At 43.9% G+C, this 25287-nt stretch overlaps 1 protein-coding gene across 1 annotated transcript in view; it reads left to right on the forward strand.

Annotated features, from left to right (window-relative positions):
• Positions 1-437: 437 nt before the first annotated feature.
• The window catches only part of pxdc1b (PX domain containing 1b), a 61896-nt gene continuing 37046 nt past the window's right edge, over positions 438-25287 (forward strand). The window contains exon 1 of the mRNA XM_068049953.1: positions 438-1097. Coding sequence (XP_067906054.1) covers positions 848-1097 — 250 coding nt within the window. The 5' untranslated portion in view covers positions 438-847. The remainder of the gene's footprint in view (positions 1098-25287) is intronic.

Below are 25287 nucleotides of genomic sequence, written 5' to 3' on the forward strand. Positions count from 1 at the left end.
AAAAATGATTCAGGTTTTGAAAATAACAGAATCTTTCTCCCGGGACGATTACATCGGATTCAAGACTGAGCGTTACCTGGGTAACCTGATATAAACAAGTAACAATTCATTCCCAAAACTGCTTTTTTGGTGTTTCCAGTTGAAATGAATGAAGAGGTGTTGCGACGAAGACTGGGGGGGGGGGGGGGTTGTCCACTTTCGGGAGAAAGCAGGAGCCTGGATTTATTTGCAGGATATTTTGTGGGGATTGTTATTCCCTTTGCTGCATTTATTGTGCATTAGTTCTGATTGGCAACCGCACAGGCACAGCATTCATAAAGAGAAAGAGAAAGCTGGGGGAGGGAGGGAGGGGAACATTCTTGGGAATGATGTCAGGGATCCTGCGGAAGGTAACTCACTTCCCTGGAAGTACGTGCTGGAGGAAAAGTTGAAGCACTCGGGACGGGGAGGGGAGAGAGATCTGAAAGGGGCTGGACGTTGTTCCAACCGACAGCAGCACCTTGTGACAGGCAGGGCAGTGTTGACAGCTCGACTGGGTTGCTGGACGTGAACAGGGCTTCCCATTCTTAACAGTGAATTAAAGGAGTGTGACAGAGACAGAGAGAGAGAGAGAAGCGAGGGGAAACAAGGAGCTTTTTCTTTGCAGAAAGTCTTCGGGAGCAGTGCCTGATTTGGACAATCTCCGGAGTGTTGGACACTCAGTGCTCCCACCAGACCAGCACTGGGGATCTATTAAAGAACAGGGGCTTGCAGGGGTTTATCCCCCCGCCATTCTCTCTCTCTCTCTCTCTACAATAGAAGTTGCCTCTGTCTCCCTCTCCCTCCAAACATGCTGGGTTGATGTAGCATGGCGTCAGCTGTGTTTGAAGGGACCTCTTTGGTGAATATGTTCGTGAAGGATTGCTGGGTGAACGGAGTCAGGAAGCTCATTATCAACCGGAGGGAGGAAGAGTTTTTCGAGATCAGGACGGAGTGGTCAGACAGGAACGTGTTATATTTACACCGGAGCTACAGCGACCTGGCCAGGGTTTTTAAGAGGTTAATCGACGCTTTTCCCGAAGATCAGGCGGAACTCTCCCGGTCTTCTCTAGTCGAAGGTTTGCTAACTTTACACATCTTATATTCCAAACAGTTATAAAAGCGACAGACCCTGCTGTCTGTAATAGCTGAAACACACAAACTACTGGGCGGGGTGATCCACAAAGTGCAACGTTTTGATATAATAATGTTACTTGCCTAATAGAAACTGGATAGAATAGAAACAGAAATTTGATATGAATTCACTAATAAATTTACCCCCTTTCCTTCCCGGTATTCATAAATTTTATGTAAGTTAAGTTTGAAAATCTATTACTGAATGAGAAAAAAATAGATGAAGCGCCCAGGGTGAATAGATTTTAAAGACTAATAATTCCTTTTTTTTAAAAATACTAAAATGGCTTGCTTCGATTTAAAGAACCGTGCTGAGAAGGTCAGTATATATAGAGTCAGATAGTTGTCACTGTGTGGGTGAAGCTATGATTAACTTTAATCTGGGTCTTTTTTTAGCAACCCACAGTCAGCTGAGTTTCTGTTACGAAAGGTTAAAGAATTCGCAAACTCCAACTCAACTTTTTAAATGCAACTTTTTATTAAACAAACGGGCCCATTTCTAATCCTTCAAGCAAGAAAGTACTGGTCGCATGAAACAACCCGACTCTCCGATTCGGGCTCGACCTTTAAAAAAACATTTAGAAAAGTACAAATTAATTCTGAAATGATTATATGATTGTTTTAACAGTGGGGGAGCAAAACGCGGTGTAAAACTGGCGGTGCTGTTGCAGAAACTGTCCTGAAGATTCTGCACTCTGGCTGAAGTTGCTGTTTATTTAGATTGGGATAAGGAATACGGATTTTCGAGCTGGCGGGGTTTTTTCCTCCCTCTGGAAAGGAAATAGGGCTGCGTGGCAGAATAGCTTTTCCGGTATAAAGTTACCAATTAGGCCAGCCTTCTAGTATTGATATGTGCACATGCTAGGCTGGGAGGAAGACGATCCCTTGTCTTCATTTTCTGGTCCTCTGCTTGCTAATCGTTCACTATTGCATTTCAGTCTGGTCCAAATGTCACCTCTGTCATTTATGAACATTTGAAGGGAGCTTTGTGCGGCTGCCACACACACACAAGCCTTTCTGCTGATCCCCGCCTATCTATTTTACTCATCTTCTCCTGTTGCGAAAGTTGAGTTGCTTTGGTGCGATTTTGTCCCCTTGTTCTCTCCCCCCCTCTGATTGAGGCTTGCCGCCCCTGCCAGGCTGCTGGGAGAATTACATCAAAAAACAGTCATATTTTAAAACGTCACCCTGCCCTCTACAACAGCCCACTTTTTTTTTTAAAACCTCAGATCCAAAAATAGCTTTCCCTAAAATCTGTGTGTGTTGAGGAAGGGGTGAGGGAGAGGAGTGGGTTATTCCATATTAGTTCACGGATATTAAAAGGGCACTGTCTTGATGGAAAAGTAATTAACAAACTTTTTATAGTTTGGAGAGGGAGAGAGGAGCCAATGCCATTAATCATTTTTATCATGATCACACACACAAGGGATGCAGTGATGCCTTGATTTATGACAGTCTATTGAGGGTTTGAAGGCAAACGCTTCTTCCTAAAGGACGTTGCCCCTTCAGTAGAATTGTAGGATAGCACAGACAGCAATACTGTTCCCCCATCCCGCACATCAGCTGGTGTTCACAGACATTTAAAAAAAAAACATCTTTGTGGTTTTTGCCCCGACAGCACTATTACTAATATAAAAAGAGTGCTGGAAATATTCAGCAGGTCTGGCAGCATCGGTGAAGAGAGAAATAGAGTTAATGTTTCGAGTCGGTTATGACTCTTCATTTCAGATTTCCAGCATCCACGGTATTTTGCTTTTATTTGAGCACTATTGCTCGGCTTGGAGAGGGCCAAGTTGATGGGACTGTCACCTGCCATCTCCAACTAGCTCCTGCACAGTCAGTCTTGCCTTTAGCTGCTCTTCGTGTGGCAACTACCCCCCCACCACCCCCCCCCCCCCCTCCACAAAACCCTACCCATCGCACACTCCAACCTCTTCAGCACTCCCATAGAGTTTTCTTTGTTTCAGCCCCAAGCCTTTGTCAAAAAAAGTCTTGATAAGGTTGTCCACAGTTGAAAGAGAACATCCAAGAATAAATCTGTTAGCCTCTTATTTGTGTCAGCCATGGTTTTTGACAAATTTTAATTTGGCAATGATCCTGAAACTTGAGTCAGGATATTGAAAGATTCTGGAGGCTTTTCCAGGCAGCAGTCATGAGGAGATGAGAACCCAATAGATTCCAGGAACGATCATTGATCAAAGTCATTGGTGCAGCATTCATTGTCCTTCAGTGAGTTGTTTTTAATTTGAGTTCTAATGCACAAGACAAGGCAAATTAATAAAACATTGAGGTAAATGAATAGAAAGCTGACAAAGATACAGCTCACTGGAAAAAAAATTCATGGCACTATATTTTGTCTAATGTAACAAAACAGCTTAATATATTGTATATCTATTGTTTTCTTTCTCTCCTTTTCTCCTGAAGATGTTGATTGCTTATTTGGGTGTAATTTCAAAGGCACTGAATGCTCTCTGCTCCCTTATCCAAATGGCTGGAATTCAAGTTGGAGTCTTGTCAGTCAGTGACTGCTGGCAGGCTGACTGCTGGAATAAAGCTGATCTTATCCTCACCTCCGTCCCTCTAACCTTTTCTCTCCATTGGCGGCAGGGCCATCAGCTGCTTGGTAGCCATTCTCTGGAACTCCAGCCCCAAAGCCCCTCCGCCTCTCGTGTTCTCTCCTCCTTTAAAAGCCTCTCAAACCTGTCTTTTCAATCCAGGCTTTTGGTCGTCCTTCATAATCCCTTTTTGCACAATTTGCCAGCCTATTTTCATTTGTGAGATTTCATAGTATTTTCTTTGTTGCATTAAGTTGCTATATCAGTGCAAAATGTTGCTATTGTTGAAGTCCACACATTTCCAGTAGGGGGTCTCTGATAGCAATGACAAATGGGAACACTGCCATGATTTCTCATTAACCCAGGTCAATAGTAGCACCTTTGGCATTACTCTATCTGATATTGACCAATTAAGGTCAGACTGGGGATTAAACATGGGACTTTCTTAGTTTGAATGGCTCAGCTGCTCACTGAATAAACTCAATAAGCCACCAGGTGAGCAACTCGAACCTTTTCATATATCTCCTTATCGACATCCCCTAAATTCCTCAACATTCCAGCATTGAAATTCTGATCTCTGAAGATAACATACAAAGGTTTAATGCATTCGTACTACATTCGTACTACATTCCTGTGCATTACTGCTACACAGGCGCTAACCCATTTAAAGAAACAGGCTACCGACTGGAGATTAATAGCAGAGACAGGAATTCAGTAGGAGCACGCTAAGCATTAGTACATGAACTTTGTCGACCGGAAGTTCTACCCTTCCACCACCACATTTTTACCTTACATTCCAACTCTATATATTTCAGCATGCAAATCCTCAAATCTCATTTCCTAAGGAACCACCACCAGTCTTCATCTGCCCTGACCAGAGCTTCATATATGTCCTCAGTCTCGTACCAACTATCTGCACTGGAAGGCCTGCTGCCAGCTTGCAATCTTTTGAGCTACTTAACAATCCAACTTCGCACTCTGCTTCTGCTGCCTCTCCAATTACCTGCTGCCCTTCCTGGTCCCCTATTTGTGCTCCATCTGCTACAGCAGCACATTCTTAACTATCTTCGATACCTAGAATGCAATAATGAAAGGTGTTAAGAAAAATCAGAGCAGAAAAGTAAAGAATGAAATAAAGAAATCATTAGATTTCATTCTCTAGATTGCAGTCCCTTATACAAAGGAAGAGGAGTGAAATCTGTGCTGTGTTGTGAAACAAAGGCAAGGGTTGTAGAGAGATAAAAGGAGGCTAAGGCTAATCCTACTTTCCGGCTCTTGGTCCGTAGCCTTGTAGGTTACAGCACTTTGTGCATATCCTAGTACTTTTTAAATGTTATGAGGGTTTCTGCCTCTCTCACCCTTTCAGGCAGTGAATTCCAAATCCCCACCACCCTCTAGGTGAAAAGATTTCCCCTTGAATCCCCTCTAAATCTCCTACCTCTTACCCTAACTCTATGCCCCCTCATTATGGACCCCTCAACTGAGGGAAATTGGGCCACTCTATCTAGACCCCTCATAATTTTATACATTTCAATTAGGTCTCCCCTCAGCCTCCTCTTAGCCAAAGAAAACAACCCTAGCCTATTCAGTATTTCCTCACAACTAAAATTTTCCAGTTCCAGCATCATCCTCATAAATCTCCTCTGTACCCTCTTTAGTGCAATCACATATTTCCTATAGTGTGGTGACCAGAACTGCACACAGTACTCCAGCTGTGGACTAACTAATGTCTTATCCAGTTCCAGCAGAACCTCCCAGCTCTTACATTCTATGCCTCAGCTAATAAAGGCAAGCATCCTGTATGTCTTCTTGACCATCTTATCCGCCTGTTCAGCCACTTTCAGGAGTCTGTGGACATACACTCCAAGGTCCCCCTGTTCCTCTACACATCTAAATATCCTACCATTTATTGTGTATTCTCTTGCCTTATTAACCCTCCCCAAATGCATTATCTCACACTTCTCTAGATTGAACTCCAACCTACGTAGCAATGGTTTACTAAGAAGAAGCCAGCATGGATTTAGAGAAATCTCTTGAATTCTTTGATGATATAAATAAAATAGTGGTGGAGCTCCCGATGATATAGTTTGCTTGATACTTTGAAAGCCTCAAGGGAGTTCAGAATAGAGCATGGGACTGGAGAAATTGTTGAACAAAAATAAGAACAGCGTACTCACAAGAGATTCGCGGGGTAAATGATGGATGAAATACCAAAGATGTCAGTGTTTGGAACCCTGTTCCTTCTTAGACACTTCTATTACCTGGATGCAGATAATTATTTTAAGCATTTAAATTGCCAATGGACACTGACATAGGGAAAAGAATGGGGATTGAGAAGGATGCAGTTAACGAGAAGAGATTTAGATCACATGCAGCCTGACAGACAAATAGCAAATGAAATTTATAAAAATATTTCTGGAATATTGGTCAAGAAATGAGTGATATAGAAGTAATTAGCATACAGAGACGAATGCTGCATTTATAGTGCAACTGTCAACGTCAGAGTACTGCTGCAGTATGGGTGCCTGATTGGTACTCCAATCCTCATACAGTCATAGAGTCATAGAGTTATACAGCACAAAAACAGGCCCTTCGGCCCATCGTGTCCATGCTGGTCATCAAGCACCTATCTATTCTAATCCCATTTTCCATTCTCTCCTGTGCAGGAGAGAGCTCAGTGCACGTGTGATTGCACACACTCATAGACCTCTGTTCCCAGCAATTATAATTGAAATGTTTAGAGAATGCAGGCATGTCCACTCTGTCTGAACATATAAATTAGCTTCAGCTAGATTTACAAAGTGTTCAGGAGGGCTAATGTGACACGGCACTGGAATTAGACTCCATGTGATGCCAAACCTAAGTAATGTGATGCTACCTTCCACAGCCAGTGTCGCTTTTCTCAAGTCAGGTTGAACCCTGACTGTGGATTTATACAATAAACTTACAGCAACACTGAAGTTCCCTGGTAACTACATCATTAAATACATTAGACTGGTCACTGATTGTTTGAGATAATGTGGAGAAGCAATCAAAAGAGTGTTGAGTTATATCGCCAGAACAATAGAGTCGAAATCTGCAGAGGTTATGATGACCCCACTTGGAATGCTGTGTACAATTTCAAAAATACATGTTTTGAAAAGGGTACAACAAGAACAAAGGATAATTGCTAATGTAAAGGGAGTGTGCAATGAGTAACAAATAGACAATTTCTACAGTCTAGAAAGAAGGGTTCTGAAATTCCTTGGGCTGTAATCCCAGCTTAGTTTCATGCATGTTAGGCACTGCCCACCTGTCCCATGCACTTGCAAAATGGACAGTCACTCACCCATGGAAGGGGTTGCCCAGGTACCAAAACCCACACCTCACCCCCCCCCTGCCCCCACCGTAACATGCTACAACTGCCACCACTCCTCATAGCCACTGAGCAAGAGGATCAATCCACAATGTGCCTTTTCTTTACATGTTGCCTTCTTTGGAGGTACAGGCCCTTTGCCAGGCCTGTTTTCCACTGTTGCGGTCCACTTGTGTGCTTGTGGAAGCCAATATGTTTCATCTTTCTTGCCATGCCAACCACCACTCATGCATCAGGACTCCATTCAGTGCCAGGAGCATGAACTCTCGGCCCCACCTTCAACCCATCATTTGCTACGTGAGGGGTGGGTGGAAGCTCTGTCCCTTACAAGTCAAAGTGGAAACTGGCAGAAATGTCATAACCAGTCAGTTTCATTTCCCGGGGGTTTCCGCCTGTCACCCAGTATAGTTACGGCAGGACAGCAGTAAAACCTCCAGGGAATTTTGGGTCTATGAAACTTAAAGTAGGAACAGAAACAAAAAATGCTAAACACACAGAGCAGAAACGAGAGAAAGGATAAGTTAACATTTTTGAGCAGGCAAATATATGAATAGAATTAGAAAAAAAAGCTCTAATGGAGCAAGTAAGACTCTAGAGCAAAGTCTGTGCCTTCACAAGGTCTGTAAGGAAAACCTCCATGTGTGGGGGGCGTGGGATCAAGTGAAGGATCCACTCACTCACACCCTGCTGGAATTTAAATGGATACTTTGGTTGGCACAGAATCATGATGAAACTCGATTCTGCCCCAAATTTCTTACCGTCCACCAACCACCCCACCCCCAACCCCGCCTGGACCCCACACCACCACCCCCCAGGGTGGAAATTTTCTTTTCCAGTTTCCCTGAATCCAGAAATTTTGGGATGCTGGAATTCATCGGGATATTCCCAGTTGCCATGAGTCTGCAATCTTTTAGGGAGTGTGTTTACCCACAAAGCCATTTTGGAAACTTAATTAAAGCTTCTCATAGGAACACTGGGAATAGATTGCTCTGGGAAGCCCAGTCCTCAGTGCATAAATCAAAATTCACAAGACAACATTGATGCAAGTGCAGATACTCTCTTGAAATGTACTTTCATATAATTTGAGTTTTCCTTTTTGAAAGTTGGCTTCTGTCTGTTACCATCTCAGAAACAATAGATGGGATGGAGCAGTTATCCACGGTCACTGTTAGTTACCTCAGGTATATTTATTTATTCTTGCTTTTGTACCTTCTTTACTGGTTCAGTCTATCAGTGTAGAGGAGCCTATTCAATCACTTCTGATAATAAAAACTAGTCATTTTTTTAAGCAGTTTCCAGTGTTATGAAAGTCAGTTTGAATCATTAGGCAGAATTACATTTATCCATGTATAAGTTTTCAAAAAAATGATTAGTGCATCTTGTGGTGAAAATGTAAAACTTATTTAAAATAGTTTCTCACTTAAAGATTGTTCACTTCAAAATAATTTGTACCTTGATAGAATGTCCCCACATTGTTACTTGTTTACTTTCACACTTCCAGCTTCCTCTTCATTCCAAGCAATGGCCTTAGCACTTTGAAGTACAGTAGACTGGCAATGATATTTTCATTTAGAACCATGCGAAGAACTAGTTATAGAAATAACACTTTCTGTGATTTCTTTATTGCGTTTCTTTCCCCTGAAAAGTGATCCAAACTCTACTATCCATGTCCTAACGCACCAAGTCCCATTCACCCATCACCCCTGTGCTCACTGACCTACACTGGACCCCGGTTAAGCAACACTTCAAATTTAAAATTCTCATCCTTGTTTTCAAATCGCTCCATGGCCTCACCCCTCCCTATCTCGGTAATCTCCTTCAGCCCTCGTCCCCTCAGATATCGGCACTCCTCTAATTCTGGCCTCCTGACATCCCTGATTTTAATCCCTCCACCATTGGCTGCCTTCCCCTTCAGCTGTCATGATCCAAAGCTCTGGAATTCCCTCCCTAAACCTCTCCACCTCTCTTCCCTTCTTTAAGACACTTCTTAAAACCTACCTCTTTGTCCAAGCTTTTGGTCATCTGTCCTAGTATCTCCTTATCTGGCCTGGTGTCCCATTTTGTTTGATAATTGCTCCTGTGATACACCTTGGACTATCTGACAATGTTGAAGACCCTATATAAATACAAGCTCTGATTGTTGCTGTTATGGCCATATGCCATTTCACCATAAAGAGGATTTAAATATAAATCCAGCCGTTATGAGTGTCACTCATTTTGCTTGCAAGTAAATGCAGGAAAGCAGCATTAGGTGATCCACTCTCCAATTTCCCCTTTCCATTCCCGGAGGAGGAAGCCCGAGCCTCTGCTTAGTACCTTCCAAATTGTGCAGCCACAAGCCTTAGAACTTTAGTACAAGAGCTTCAGTACAAAGCATTGCAGTGCCAGTGTCCACCAATGTTCAGGCAAAAGGAGGGAATGCATAAGGGACAAGTGCAAATGGAACAGAGCGTTTGAAGGAAGTCACAGAGTTAGGGAGGAGCTCGGGCTAACAAGTGATTTAAACGTGAGGATGAGATTTTTCACTTGGAGCCATTGTGAGTTAATATGTCAGTCACAATCCCATACCTGATCTACCATCTTGTGCCAAAAACATAATGCAGTTAAAAGTGGCAAGCTGCATCTGTCACATGGGATGCAGGGGATGGTCAAGTGGTATTAATGTATTCTCTCATTCATTTTTCTTTCTTGCCCTATCTATCTATCTGATCAAAGCCAGAGCATCTCTATCTGGCATGGCTTCTCTTCCCACCCCTGCATCATTACCTCAGGAGGATCAAAGCATCAAATCCTTATCATCCTCTTCCTTATCTACAAATTTTCTTTTGGTAAGTTATTTTCTTATTCCACCCCATTTCCATTGTGTCTCTGTGCCATACTATGCAATGCTCCAAGCTTTCACCTTTGCTGCTCAGTAGTTAACGTCTGGCACATGAAGAGGAAAAGGCTGGGCTGACTAATCCTATAGTTTACCCCCACCCCTATCTCCCCTTAGCAGAAAGGCTGGGTTACTGAACAATGCACAGGGAAACAAAGAAGCATTTTTTTTTATATATGTTTCTTAGTTGAACCACAGCTTAACTTGCTGTGATTAAACAAAAACATTGTTTACTTTTTCGAGATTTCTATTTGACCTTACTGCTGCAGTTAGGGTAGAAACATTCCCAGTTAAAACGGCCACTTGACTACGTTCTTATTTAGAAAAAGAACAGACTTCTAAACAGAGCCATTTTCCTTCTTAATTCACCATGTTTGTTACATTTTCTACGCTAGAATTAGCTGTTATTGTGTTACAGCCCTAAAACATGTCAAATTCTGATGTGTATCACTGAGAGCTCCTGCATATAAACACGTACTTTACATTCCTTTTATTGTAAAATATTTATTATTTTCACCCTCCTCTGTAGTCTCCTCACCATATGCCAGCACAGACTAAGAGAAAAAGCAGGTGGAGTCTCCCAGACCGGTTGCAAAGTTGTAGTTTAACCAGCTACTATTCGGGGAAGGGAATGTTAGGTTGGAGCAGTGTTCCCTCTCATTTACCTCCCCTTTCTGCAGAACAGTGCCCGACTTCTAATGAGTGACTGCCCATGATGACACAGTTGAAAATGGTAGTTTGCCACATGGGGAGATGTTGGACTCTCTGACATTGGAGCACAGGCTGTCTAGACCATAATACCATCCTACAACCACAATCTTTATTTTTTGCTCACCACTTTTCTGCGTCGACGGGAACATCAACAAGTTATTTAGGGACATAGATAGACTAAACAAATGGTCAAAGTGATGGCAGATGAAGTTCAGTGTGGGGAAATGTGAGGCCATCCACCTGGGATCTGTGAAAGACAAATTGGACTATTTTCTTAATGCTGAGAGACTAGGAGCTGTGAAGGAGCAGAGGATTTAGGTGTCCTTGTACACAAATCACTAAAAGTTAGTGCACAGGTTCAAAAGTAATCAAAAAGGCTAATGGAATGTTGGTCTTTATCTTATATAGTTTAGGGGGGTTAGAATTCAAAAGTGAGGAAGTGATGTGTCAGTTGTACAGAATTTTGGTCGGGGCCATCTGGAATATTGTGCTCAGTTTGGGACACCTGATCTCAGGAAAGGTGCACTGGCTTTGGAGGAGGTACAGTGCAGATTCACCAGACGTTACCGGGGCTTAATGGGTTAAATTATGATGTCAGGTTGCACGCACATCAGTTGTATTCTCTTCCGTTTAGAAGTTTGAAGGATGATCTCACTGAGCCATTTAAAATGATAAGGGGATTTGTTACAGATACAGAGAAACTTAGATGGAGAAATCCAGATCAAGGGGGAACGATTTTAAAATTCGAGCTAGGCCATTCAGGAGTGGAAACAGGAAGCACCTTTTCACAACAAAGGATAGTGGAAAACTGAAATTCTCTCTCCCCCCCCACCCCCCACCCCCCCAATAGGTTGTGGATGCTGGGTCAACTGAAATTTTCAATACTGAGATTGATAAATATTTGTTAGTGAAGGGTATTCACCTGTGAGAAGTGTACCCAACTCCAGCTCCTCACAGACCGCGTTAGGGAACTGGAGCTGGAACTGGATGAACTTCGGATCATTCAGGATGCTGAGGGGGTGTTAGAGAGCAGTTATAGGGAAGTAGTGACACCTAAGTCACAGGATAAAGGTAGCTGGGTGACCGTCAGGGGAGGGAAAGGGAATAGGCGCAAAGTGCAGGGATCCCCTGTGGCCATTCCCCTCAATAATAAGTATACCGTTTTGGATACGGTTGGGGGGAACGACCTACCAGGGGAAAGCCACAGCGGCCAGGTCTCTGGCACTGAGCCTGGCTCTGTGGCTCAGAAGGGAAGGGGGGAGAATAGGAGAGCGATAGTGATAGGAGATTCAATGGTTAGAGGAACAGACAGGAGATTCTGTGGTCGCGAACGAGACTCCCGGATGGTATGTTGCCTCCCGGGTGCCAGGGTCAGGGATGTCTTGGATCGAGTCTACGGGATTCTTAAGGGGGAGGGGGAGCAGCCTGAAGTCGTGGTACACATCGGTACCAATGACATAGCTAGGAAAAGGGATGAGGACCTGAAATGCGAATATAGGGAGTTAGGTTGGAAGCTAAAAGGCAGGATGAGCAGAGTAGTAATCTCAGGATTGATACCGGTGCCACGTGCTAGTGAGGCTAGAAACAGAGAGCGAGTGCAGCTGAACACGTGGCTACAGAGCTGGTGTAGGAGGGAGGGCTTCAGATATGTGGATCATTGGGATACCTTCTGGGGAAGGTGGGATCTGTACAAGAAGGACAGGTTGCATCTGAACTGGAGGGGCACCAATATCCTGGGCGGGAGGTTTGCTAGAGCTCTTCGGGAGGGTTTAAACTAGTTTGGCAGGGGGATAGGAACCGGAGCTACGGATCAGTGGATGGGGTAGCTGTTGAATAGGCAGATACCGAGTGCAGAGAGTCTGTGAGGAAGGTTAGACAGTTGACAGGGCAAAGTTGCAGCCAGTATGATGGGTTGAAGTGTGTCTATTTTACTGCAAGAAGTGTCAGGAATAAGGGTGATGAACTTAGATCAGTACTTGGAGCTACGATGTTGTGGCCATTACGGAGACTTGTATATCACAGGGGCAGGAATGGATGTTGGATGTTCCGGGGTTTAGATGTTTCAAAAGGAATAGGGAGGGAGGTAAAAGAGGTGGGGGAGTGGCATTGCTAATCAGGGATAGTATCACAGCTGCAGAAAGGGAGGTCGTCGAGGAGGGTTTGTCGACTGAGTCATTATGGGTGGAAGTCAGAAACAGGAAAGGAGCAGTCACTTTATTGGGAGTTTTCTATAGACCCCCCAATAGCAACAGAGACACGGAGGAACAGATTGGGAGACAGATTTTGGAAAGGTGCAGAAGTAACAGGGTTGTTGTCATGGGTGACTTCAACTTCCCTAATATTGATTGGAACCTCCTTAGTGCAAATAGTTTGGATGGAGCAGTTTTTGTCAGGTGTGTCCAGGAAGGTTTCCTGACTCAATATGGAGATAGGCCGACTAGAGGGGAGGCTATGTTGGATTTGGTGCTTGGCAATGAACCAGGCCAGGTGGCAGATCTCTCGGTGGGAGAACATTTCGGTGATAGTGATCATAACTCCCTGACCTTTACTATACTCATGGAGAGGGACAGGAGCAGACGGGATGGGAAAATATTTAATTGGGGGAGGGGAAATTACAATGCTATTAGGCAGGAACGGGGGAGCATAAATTGGGAACAGATGTTCTCAGGGAAATGCACGACAGAAATGTGGAGGTTGTTTAGGGAGCACTTGCTGCGACTGCTGGATAGGTTTGTCCCGATGAAGCAAGGAAGGGATGGTTGGGTGAAGGAACCTTGGATGACAAGAGATTTGGAACAGCTAGTCAAGAGGAAGAAGGAAGCTTATTTAAGGTTGAGGAAGCAAGGATCAGACAGGGCTCTAGAGGGTCACAAGGTAGCCAGGAAGGAACTGAAGAATGGACTTAGGAGAACTAGAAGGGGACATGAAAAAGTCTTGGCGGGTAGGATTAAGGAAAATCCCAAGGCGTTCTACACTTATGTGAGGAACAAGAGGATGGCCAGAGTGAGGGTAGGGCCGATCAGGGATAGTGGAGGGAACTTGTGCCTGGAGTCGGAGGAGGTAGGGGAGGTCCTAAATGAATACTTTGCTTCAGTATTCACTAGTGAGAGGGACCTGGTCGTTTGTGAGGACAGCGTGAAACAGGCTGATATGCTCGAACAGGTTGATGTTAAGAGGGAGGATGTGCTGGAAATTTTGAAAGACATGAGGACAGATAAGTCCCCGGGGCCAGACGGGATATACCCAAGGATATTACGGGAAGCGAGGGAAGAGATTGCCGCGCCTTTGGCGATGATCTTTGCGTCCTCAATGTCCACTGGAGTAGTACCAGATGATTGGAGGGTGGCAAATGTTATTCCCTTGTTCAAGAAAGGGAATAGGGATAACCCTGGGAATTATAGACCAGTCAGTCTTACGTTGGTAGTGGGCAAATTATTGGACAGGATTCTGAGAGACAGGATTTATGATTATTTGGAAAAGCATAGTTTGATTAGAGACAGTCAGCATGGCTTTGTGAGGGGCAGATCATGCTTCACAAGCCTTATTGAATTCTTTGAAGATGTGACAATACACGTTGATGAAGGAAGAGCAGTGGATGTGGTGTATATGGATTTTAGCGAGGCATTTGATAAGGTTCCCCATGGTAGGCTCATTCAGTAAGTAAGGAGGCATGGGATACAGGGAAAGTTGGCTGTCTGGATACAGAATTGGCTGGCCCATAGAAGACAGAGGGTGGTAGTAGATGGAAAGTATTCAGCCTGGAGCTCGGTGACCAGTGGTGTTGTGCAGGGATCTGTTCTGGGACCTCTGCTCTTTGTGATTTTTATAAATGACTTGGATGAGGAAGTGGAAGGCTGGGTTAGCAAGTTTGCCGATGACACGAAGGTTGCTGGAGTTGTGGTTAGTGTGGAAGGCTGTTGTAGGTTGCAACGGGACATTGACAGGATGCAGAGCTGGGCTGAGAATTGGCAGATGGAGTTCAACCTGGAAAAGTGTGAAGTGATTCATTTTGGAAGGTCGAATTTGAATGCAGAATACAGGCTTAAAGACAGGATTCTTGGTAGTGTGGAGGAACAGAGGGATCTTGGGGTCCATGTCCATAGATCGCTCAAAGTTGCCACCCAAGTTGATAGGGTTGTTAAGAAGGCGTATGGGGTGCTGGCTTTCATTAACAGGGGGATTGAGTTTAAGAGCCGTGAGGTTATGCTGCAGCTTTATAAAGCCCTGGTTAGACCACACTTGGAATATTGTGTTCAGTTCTGGTCGCCTCATTATAGGAAGGATGTGGAAGCTTTAGAGAGGGTGCAGAGGAGATTTACCAGGATGTTGCCTGGACTGGAGGGCATGTCTTACGAAGAAAGGTTGAGGGAGCTAGGGCTTTTCTCATTGGAGCGAAGAAGGATGAGAGGTGACTTGATAGAGGGGTACAAGATGATGAGAGGCATAGATAGAGTGGATAGCCAGAGACTTTTTCCCAGGGTGGAAAGGGCTATCACCAGGGGGCATAATTTTAAGGTGATTGGAGGAAGGTTTCGGGGAGATGTCAGAGGTAGGTTCTTTACACAGAGAGAGGTGGGTGCGTGGAATGCACTGCCAGCAGTGGTAGTAGAAGCAGATACATTAGGGACATTTAAGCGACTCTTGGATAGGTACATGGATGATAGTAGTATGAAGGGTATGTAGGTAGTTTGATCCTAGAGTAGGTTAAAGTTTCGGCACAACATGATGGGCTAAATGATCTACTCCTGTTCCTATATTCCGATGTAATGGAAAAATTGGGTAATTCTTTAAAGGGCAGAGAATTTCCTCCACCAGGCAGAAATTTTGGAAAATTATCCTCCATGTTTATGAATTTGGAAATTTTGATGTAGATTCATTTGCACTATCAGTCCTTATGGGTGGAGGTACAATTAAAATTGTTTTGTTGCAGTCTAATAACCTGAGTAATTCTGATCCAAACGTAATTCTTCCCAATGCAGTTTAGATTTTAGAGATACAGCACTGAAACAGGCCCTTCGGCCCACCGAGTCTGTGCCGACCATCAACCACCCATTTATACTAATCCTACACTAAGTTGTGTGTTATTCCTACCTCAGCTGTATCCTATTCAGAATGTAATAGAACTAAGCTTGCAAGGGAAGTAAGTGTCTGTGTATAAACCAGGAATATGTGCTCTCTTGATGGGTTAGTGATTAAATGCACCATTTGAAAAAGAAAGTCTTGCATTTCTATAGCACCTTTCACAACCAGAGGAGGTCCCAAAGTACTTTACAGCCATTACTATTGTAATGTAGAAAACATGGCAGCCAATTTGCACACAGCAAGCTCCCACAAACAGCAATGTGATAATAACCAGTTAATCTGTTTTTGTGATGTTGATTGAAGGATAAATATTGTCCAGGACACCGAAGATAACTCTTCTTTGGAACAGTGCCATGGGATCATTTACATCCAGTTGAGAGGGCAGATGGCGCCTGAGTTTAACATCTCATTCAAAAAATGGTACCTCCAACAGTGCAGCACTCCCTCAATACAGCATGGGAGTGTCAGCCTTGATTGCTGTGCTTAAGTCCTGAAGTGGGACTTGAGTGCTACCAACTAAGCTAAAGCGGACACTGCTCAGTACGAAGCTATACAGGTTGAGAAGTCTCAAGTGCACCCCATGGTCAGTGTTTGAGTCAGCTGATCAGAGATGGACCAGCAGTTGGGCTGCTACAATTACCCTCAGTTCCTCTGGGTTAGAGAGAGGAATGTTCCCATTCCTGAACACTTTTCTACGACTTTGCTGGAAAGTGCATATGTGTAAATGTCAGTTTAGAACACAGAAACTGCTGGAAACTCCCATCAGGTCAGTTAGCATCTGTGGAGAGAGGAACAGAGTTAAAGGTCCCGATCGTATCTTAGCAGTGCATACACTGCAGGGAGGGAAGAGTTATGGAGGGAAAACCTGGAAGTCCGGGTTTCCAAACATCTTTTAATTTTTTTCTCTGGATTTCCAGCCTGTTAGCCAGCCTGATTGACTGTCTGATGGTCAGGTGGGAAAGCCTGCAGTAGAAAGAAATAGAGGATCAGAAGGTAGGGAGAGATCGCAGTTGGGGATCCTGTTTGGTTGGGGGGGGGGAGATTGCAGGGGCCGAGGAGATGGTGGTCAGGAGGGTCCAATCATGGGTGGGAGGGGGTGGGGAGGGGAAGATGGTGTCGTGGGGAGTGGATCGTGGTTGGAGGTCCAATCATGTCGGGCAGAGATTTTACAGGTAAGACCTGGAGGAAATATTTCTGTTCCTCTTGGCCCACAAACAGGCACTTACCTTACAGATCCAGCCCTTTGTGCCTCCTTTTAGCTGCCAGGCTTCCCAAGGCCTGGTCCATAGAACCATAGAAAAGTTACGGCACAGAAAGAGGCCATTCAGTCCATCGTGTCTGCGCCGGCTGAAAAAAATAGTCGCCCAATCTAATCCCATCTTCCAGCACCTGGTCCATAGCCTTGCTGGTTACAGCACTTCAGGTGCACGTCCAGGTGCCTTTTAAATGAGTTGAGGGTTTCTGCCTCCATCACCGACCCGGACAGCAAATCCCAGACACCCACCACCCTCTGGGTGAAAAAGTTTTTCCTCATGTCCCCTCTAATCCTTCTACCAATCACCTTCAAACTGTGCCCCCTAGTAACTGACCTCTCTGCTAGGGGAAACAGGTCCTTCCTGTCTACTCTATCTAGGCCCCTCGTAATTTTGAACACCTCAATTAAGTCACCCCTCAGCCTCCTCTGTTCTAAGGAAAACAATTCTAGCTTGTCAAATCTTTCCTCATAGCTGCAACTTTCAAGCACTGGCAACATTCTTGTAAATCTCTTCTGTGCTCTCTCCAGAACAATTATTTTCTTCCTGTAATGTGGTGACCAGAACTGTACACAATAGACCAGCTGTGGCCTAACCAGCGTTTTATGCAGTTCCAGCATTACATCCATGCTTTTGTATTCTATACCTTGGCCAATAAAGGAAAGCATTCCATATTCCTTCTTCACCACTTTATCTACCTGTCCTGCCACCTTCAGGGACCTGTGGACATGCACTCCAAGGTCTCTCACTTCCTCCACCCCTCTCAATATCCTCCCCTCCATTGTGTATTCCCTTGCTTTGTTTGCCCTCCCCAAATGCATTATCTCACATTTCTCCGGATTGAATTCCATTTGCCACTTTTCCGCCCACTCAACCAAACCATTGCTATGGAGTAAAGGCACCTCTAGGTAGCAGCAACCACAATATGATTGAATTTTACATCCAGTTTGAAAGAGAGAAGAATGGATCTAAGACTAGTATTTTAAACTTGAATAATGGCAATTATGCGGGCATGAAAGCTGAGCCAGCTGAAGTGAACTGGGTTACTAGGCTTGGAGATAGGTCAATAGAGAAGCAGTGGCAGACATTTAAGAGGATATTTCAGAATACTCAGAATAAGAATATTCCTACTATAAAGACAAATACTGAAGGGAGGACCCACTATCCATAGTTAACTAAAGAAGTTAAGGAAAGCATCAAAGTTAAGGAAAAGGCACGTAATTGCACAAAGATGAGTGGCAGTTCAGATGATTGGTCAGAATATAAAGAATAGCAGAGAATGACAAAAAGGTTAATCAGGAGAAAGAAATTAGAGTATGACAGGAAGCTAGCTAGAAATGTAAGAATGGATAGCGAGAGTTTCTACAGGTATTTAGAAAGGGAAAGAGTAAGTAAAATGAGCATTGGTCCTCTAGAGAGTGAGAATGAGGAGTTAATAGTAGATAATAAGGAAATGGCAGATGCAATGAACAAATATTTTGCTTCTGTCTTCACTATAGAGGATACAAAAAACATTCCAGTAATAGCTGTAAATCAGGAGGTGGAAGGAAGAGAGGAACTTGGTGAAATTACAATCACCAGGGAAGCAGTACTGACCAAACCGATGGAGCTGCGGGATGACAAGTCCCCGGGTCCTGATGGACTTCATCTTAGGGTCTTAAAAGAGGCTAATGAGGGAGTCGTTGTATTGGTGTTAATTTTTCAAATTCACTAGATTCTGGAAAGGTTCCATCAGATTGGAAAATAGCAAATATAACACCTCTATTCAAGAAGGGGAGGTGGGGGGAGGCAGAAAACAGATAACTGCAGGCCAGTTAGCTTGTTGTCTGTCGCGGGAAAGGTGTTAGAGTCAATTATTAAGGAGGTCATAGCTGGGCACTTAGAAAAACTCAAGGTAATCGGGAATAATCAGCATGGTTTTGTGAAAGGAAAATCATGTTTAACCAATTTGTTGGACTTCTTTGAAGGAGTGACATGTGTTGTGGATAATGAGAAGCCTCAAGGGGCCTCAGCCTTTTACAATTTATATCAATGATTTAGATGAGGGGAGCGATGGCATGGTAGCTAAATTTACAGATGACACATAGGTAGGAAAGTATGTCGTGAAGAGGATATAAGAAGGTTGCAGACCGATATAGATAGGTTGAGTGAGTGGGCAAAGATCCGTCAGATGGAGTATAATGTGGGAAAATGTGAAGTTGTTCACTTTGGCAGGGAGAATAAAAAAGCAGAGTATTACTTAAACGGAGAATGACTGCAGAACTCTAAGGTGTAGAGGGATCTAGGTGTTCTAGTGCATGAGTCACAAAAAGTTAGTATGCAGGTACAGCAGGTAATAAAGAAGGCTAATAGAATGCTTTCCTTTAATATGAGAGGAATTGAAAATAAAAGTAAGCATGTTATGCTTCAATTATATAGGGTATTGGTGAGACCACATCTCGAATACTCTGCAGTTTTGGTCTCCTTATTTAAGGAAGGATGTAAATGCGTTGGAGGCGGTTCAGAGGAGGTTTACTAGATTGATACTTGGAATGAGCTGGTTGTCTTATGAAGAAAGGATGGACAGACTGGGCTTGTTTTCACTGGAGTTTAGGAGAGTGAGGGGAGACTTGATTGAAGTTTATAAGATCCTGAACGGTCTTGACAAGGTGGATGTGGAAAGGATGTTTCCTCTTGTGGGTGAGTCCAGAACTAGCTGGCACTGTTTTAAAATTAGGGGTTGCCCTTTTAGGACAGAGATGAGGAGAAATTTTTTCTCTCAGAGGGTTGTGCGACTTTGGAACTCTCTGCCTCAGAAGGTGGTGGAGGCGGGGTCATTGAATATTTTTAAGGCAGAGGTAGATAGATTCTTGTTAGGCAAGGGAATCAAAGGTTATCAGGGGTAGATGGGAGTGTGGAATTCGAGACACAAACAGATCAGCCATGATCTTATTGAATGGCGGAGCAGGCTCGAGGGGCCGAATGGCTTACTTCTGCTCCTAATTCGTATGGTTGTATGTTCGTATATCATTCTTCACTATCAAATACACGACCAATTTTTGTGTCAACTGCAAATTTCCCAATCATGCCTCCCACATTTAAGTCCAAATCATTAATATATACCACAAACAGCAAGGGACCCAACAGTGAGCACTGTGGAACACCACTGGAAACCGCTTTCCATTCGCAAAAACATCTGTCGACCATTCCCCTTTCTTTCCTGTCACTGAGCCAATTTTGGATCCAACTCACCACATTCCCCTGTATCCAATGGGATTTTACTTTTTTGACCAGTCTGCCATGTGGGACCTTGTTAAATGCCTTACTAAAATCCATGTAGACAACATCCACTGCACTACCCTCAACAATCCTTCTTGTTACTTCCTCAAAAAATTCAATTAAGTTAGTAAGACACAACTTTCCCTTAACAAATCCATGCTGACTATCCCTGATTAATCCGTGCCTTTCCAAGTGGCAGTTTATCCTGGTCGACTGTGGTTAAAAACAGAATAATCGTTAAAATGGAGACACACAGCCTTCTTAAAAGTTTTCAACGACTGACCAGCCTCCTGCGAACGGGTTGGTCTCCTGCCCGTTAAAACTAGGTAGGGGGGATTTGAGGCGGGTTGGGTTCCTGTTTCAGATTTTAAATTTTTTAACATCCCACCTGACCCAAACCCACCCATTTTTGGGAGTTAAAATTACCTCCAATGTTTCAGGTCAATGGCCTTTCATCCGAACTGGTAGAAATTGGAGATTTAACAGTTTTAAGCAACTACAGAGCCAGAGAAAAAGGCACGAGTTGAGTGGGAGGTGTGGAAAGAACAAAGGGAAGGCCTGTGATAGGGTGGAGGCCAGGAGAGATTAAATGACAAAAGGGATGATGGTGCAAGGCAAAAGGGGCTGGTAATGAGATAAGTAAAGAAACGTGCTGGAACATAGCAGGCCTGGCCGCGAGGCTCTCTGTGGTTAAGTATCTCACTGGCACTCTTTTCCAGGTCCACACGTAAAGAACACCATTTGGTAAGTCACTGGAAGCCTGCTGGAAACCATAGAATAGCATAACCCTTGTGTTTAAGAGAGGAGAAGAAAGAGAAAATGTGTGTGTGTGCGTGTGAGGAGGGGAAAAGAAACCCAACTTACTCTGGGGACTACATTCAAACAGCATGATGTGCTTCCAAAGTTGGTTTTGCTTTTAATCTGGCACTCCGCAACAAATTGATTGGTGGAACAGTTCAGCAACTTGTCAAAATCACTGAAGAAGATATGGAGTGGCACCAAAAGAGAAATGAAATGGCCAGTAAATACTTAATGATCTGAAGAGTGAACTCAATGTTGTATTGCTGAGGTGAGCCACACATATCCAGAGATAACTGCAAGTCAGGTTTTGTATCATTCCACCCGTGTATTATTCATCCCATTAGAAGAAATAGTGACCTTGGACAGTGCGATCCAATTTCTAGGACAAAACAATGATCAGCAATAAATTTGCAACCTCTCAGGAAGACCATACTAGGTTTGGGAAGTGATTTTTTTTCGTTCATAGGATGTGAGAGTCACTGGCAAGACCAGCATTTATTGCCCATCCTTAATTGCCCTTGAGAAGGTGGTGGTGAGCTGCCTTCTTAAACCACTGCAGTCCATGTGGTGTAGGTTGACCTATAGTGCTGTTAGGAAGGGAGTTCCAGGATCTTGACCCAGCGGCAGTGAAGGAACGGTCATATAGTTCCAAGTCAGGATGGCGTTTGGGTTGGAGGGGAACTTGCAGGTGCTGGTGTTCCCATGCATTTGCTGCCCTTGTCCTTCTAGTTTATCTCCAGAACAGCCAGGCTCTGTGACTCTCACTATTTAAGCAATATTTATATATAGAAACAAATGCAAAACAAATTAATATTTACCGCAGTAGTAGATTTACGAAGCCCTGATTTAAACTTGGGACATGCATATGACATGTATGGGGGCTTGGAGTGATTTTAACTCCTGGCCCTCAGTACCATGTTGGAGGTGGGTCTTCCAGTGGGAATCACTACCTGGGGAACAGATGGGAGCGGGATTGCACTTCTGCTCCTCCTGGCCATCAAGGAAACCAGAATACAGATTTAGAAAAGCTTTTCTTCCAGCGCCTCTTCTGGGACCCTGATCCTGTTTGCCACCAGGCATCTGTGACATGGGCTGAGACTCCTGTTTGGAATTGCCTTGGGACACGCCTTGTGTCATAAGACCCCGGTGTTTGCATATTTTAGGAGGTGCTCAGCTGCCTGAGGCTAGTTTTTTTTCTTTACTCTGTATCTAACCCGTTTTTTTTTTCCTGGGAGGGATAGTGTAGAGGGAGCTTTACTCTGTATCTAGCCCCTTTTTATTTGCTTCTACCTCCCGAAAACCAGGAGACACTAACAGTATTAGAAGTGTGGTGCAAATGCTGCCCTAATTTTAACTCCCCTGCATATCTCAGTCTTGTTAGGCATGAGTAGGGAGGTGGGCAGGGGATAAAACTGAGGTTCAGGTTCAATTCTTTTTACTGGTGCCATATGGTTGAATCGTTATCTTTCAATTAGTTCATTTTAATACAATATAAAAATAGAAATTGCAAATGAAGATGACTGTTTGACAGTGTTTCCATAGCAGCCAGTCCTGGTGAGGCCATCAGAAAGCTCCCTGAGGAGGCAGCAATAAATCTTTAATAGAGCCACCATTAATTTGAAACTTGTAAGTGAGGATTGCACTTGAAATATTTTAATTACATCACAAAGAACACTTTGGACTCATGGTTCCACATCATCTGTGTTTGGGCAGATCAACAGGTTTGTTTACACAGTGGAATTTCGGACTGCAAGCCAGACATTCCAGCTGCTGTTGGTCTTTTCAACAGTCAGCTGTGGGTTGTGCTATTGACCGATACGGTGAATGCAGCAAATGGTTGGCTCTTTACCATCATAATGATAGCAAGACTGTTTTTGTGATCCACGTGAAGTATTTTCGTCAAGTGGCCCTCACATGAAGAATCATTTGCTAAGCTGACTTGTGAGTTGTGGTCCAATTGAGTTTGACAGGCATAGTAAGATTGTGCTACTATCTCCCAGCTAATTTCAGCCCGATATTTATTCCCTTGTTTGAGTAAAGAGCGAATCATAAGGGATGCTAATACGAGGAAATAGAACACTTTTCCACTTTTGTATCCAACATGAAACTCTTCCGGATTTGGAATAGTGAAAGGTTGGATATAAATCATCCTCTCCCTCTCCTCCCATTTTACCCTTCTTTCTTCACGCTGTTATTTCACTCACATTCCAGGATACACCAGCACTGGGCTATTCCAGAGCAGCTGAGCCTGGTCCTGTCCTCACTCAGCAGGTACGTGCAGGCACATTCAGCAGAGATCAGCGGACAGCAATCAGGACTGGGATTTCTAGCTGATTTTCTTTCACCCTCCCTGTTGCTGCTTGTCTATCTTAAACCAACACTATGTATGGGGCACGCAGATTAAATCTGCAACTTTTTTACACTCTGGCATTCTGCTCACTGTCAAGTATTTTATTTATATCAGAAGTTGTAGCATACAAGAGTATAAAAGCAAGGAAGTTATGGTGAACCTTTAAACACACTGGTTTGGCCTCCGGTAGAGTATTAGGTCCAATTCTGGGCACCACACATTAGAAGGAAGTGAATGCATTGGAGAGGATGCAGAAACGATTCACGAGAATGGTTCTGGGGATGAGAGACCTCAGTTACATGGATAGATTGGAGAAGCTGGGGCTGTTCATCTTAGGGAAGAGAAGGTTAAGAGGAGATTTGATGGAGGTGTTCAAAATCATGAAGGGCCTGGGCAGAGTAGATAGGAAGAAACTGTTCCCATCGGCGGATGGGTCGAGAACCGGAGGACACCGATTTAAGGTGATTGGCAAAAGAGCCAGAGGTGACATGAGGAAAAGCTTTTTTTTACGCAGCAAGTGGTTAGGATCTGGAATGCACTGCCTGAGAGTGTGATGGAGACAGGTCCAATCGTGGCTTTGGAAAGAGAATTGGATAATTATCTGAAGAGAAAAAATGTGCAGGGTTATGGGGAAAAGACAGTGGAGTGGGAATAGGTGAGTTGCTCTTGCAGGGAGCTGGCATGGACATGATGGGCTGAATGGCCTCCTTCTGTGCTGCAACCATTTCATCATTCTATGAAAATATATCAAAATAATTTTATGATCATTTTTCAGATTATTTTAATTTGATTTTTAGGAAAACTATCTAAACAACAGTTGCATTTACATAGCGCCTTTAACATAATAAAATGTCCCAAGGTGCTTCACAGGAGCGTAATCAAACAAAATTTGACACCGAGCCACATTAGGACAAGTGATTCTCGGTACTGAGTCAGTAGTTACAAATGGTCTCAGAGACCCACAGTTAGAGAAGTGAAAACTGGCCCAAGTTTCATTATCAGCATCAATATGACCAAAGGCTTGGTCAAAGAGGTATGTTTTAAGGAAGTCTTAAAGGAGGAGAGAGAGGCAGTGCGACAGAGATGTTTAGGGAGAAAATTCCAGAGCTTAGGATCTAAACAGCTGAAGGCACAGCCACCACTGGTTCCAGGGATGAGGGACTTCAGTTATATGGATAGATTGGAGACGCTGGGGCTGTTCTCCTTAGAGAAGAGAAGGTTGAGGGGAGATTTGTTAGAGGTGTTCAAAATCATGAGGGGTCTGCATAGATTAGATAGAGAGGAGCAATTAAAATTGGGGATGCACGGGAGCCCAGAACTGGAGGAACATAGAGTTCTTGGAGGGTTGTCGGGCTAAAGGAGATTACAGAGGTAGGAAGGGGAAAGGCCTTGGAGGGATTTGAACACAAGTGTGAGAATTTTAAATCGAGGTGTTGCTGGACCAGGAGCCAGTGTAGGTCAATGAGCACAGAGATGATGGGTAAATGGGATTTAGTGCAATTCAGGATATAGGCAACAGAGGTTTGGGTGAGCTCAGGTTTACAGAGGGTGAAAGGTGGGAAGTCAGTCAGGAGAGTATTGGCATCATCAAGTCTGACAGTGACAAAAGTATGAATGAGAATTTGAGCAGCCGATGGCTGAGGCTGAGGTGGAAACGGGCAATATTACGTAGATTGAAGTAAACGGTCTTGGTGATAGAGAGAATATGTGGTTGGAAGCTCATCTCAGGGTCAAATAAGAAGCAGAGGTTGTGAACAGTCTAGTTTAGTTTCAGACAGTAGCCAGGGAGAGGGATGGAGTCAGTGGCTAGGGAACAGAGTTTAGTAGTGGGGTCTTCCAGATATTTAATTGGAAGAAATATCTGCTCTTAGAATATTTGATGTTGGATGTGA

Source organism: Heterodontus francisci, chromosome 2 (genome assembly GCF_036365525.1).
Source record: "Heterodontus francisci isolate sHetFra1 chromosome 2, sHetFra1.hap1, whole genome shotgun sequence".
Classification (NCBI taxonomy): Eukaryota; Metazoa; Chordata; class Chondrichthyes; order Heterodontiformes; family Heterodontidae; genus Heterodontus; species Heterodontus francisci.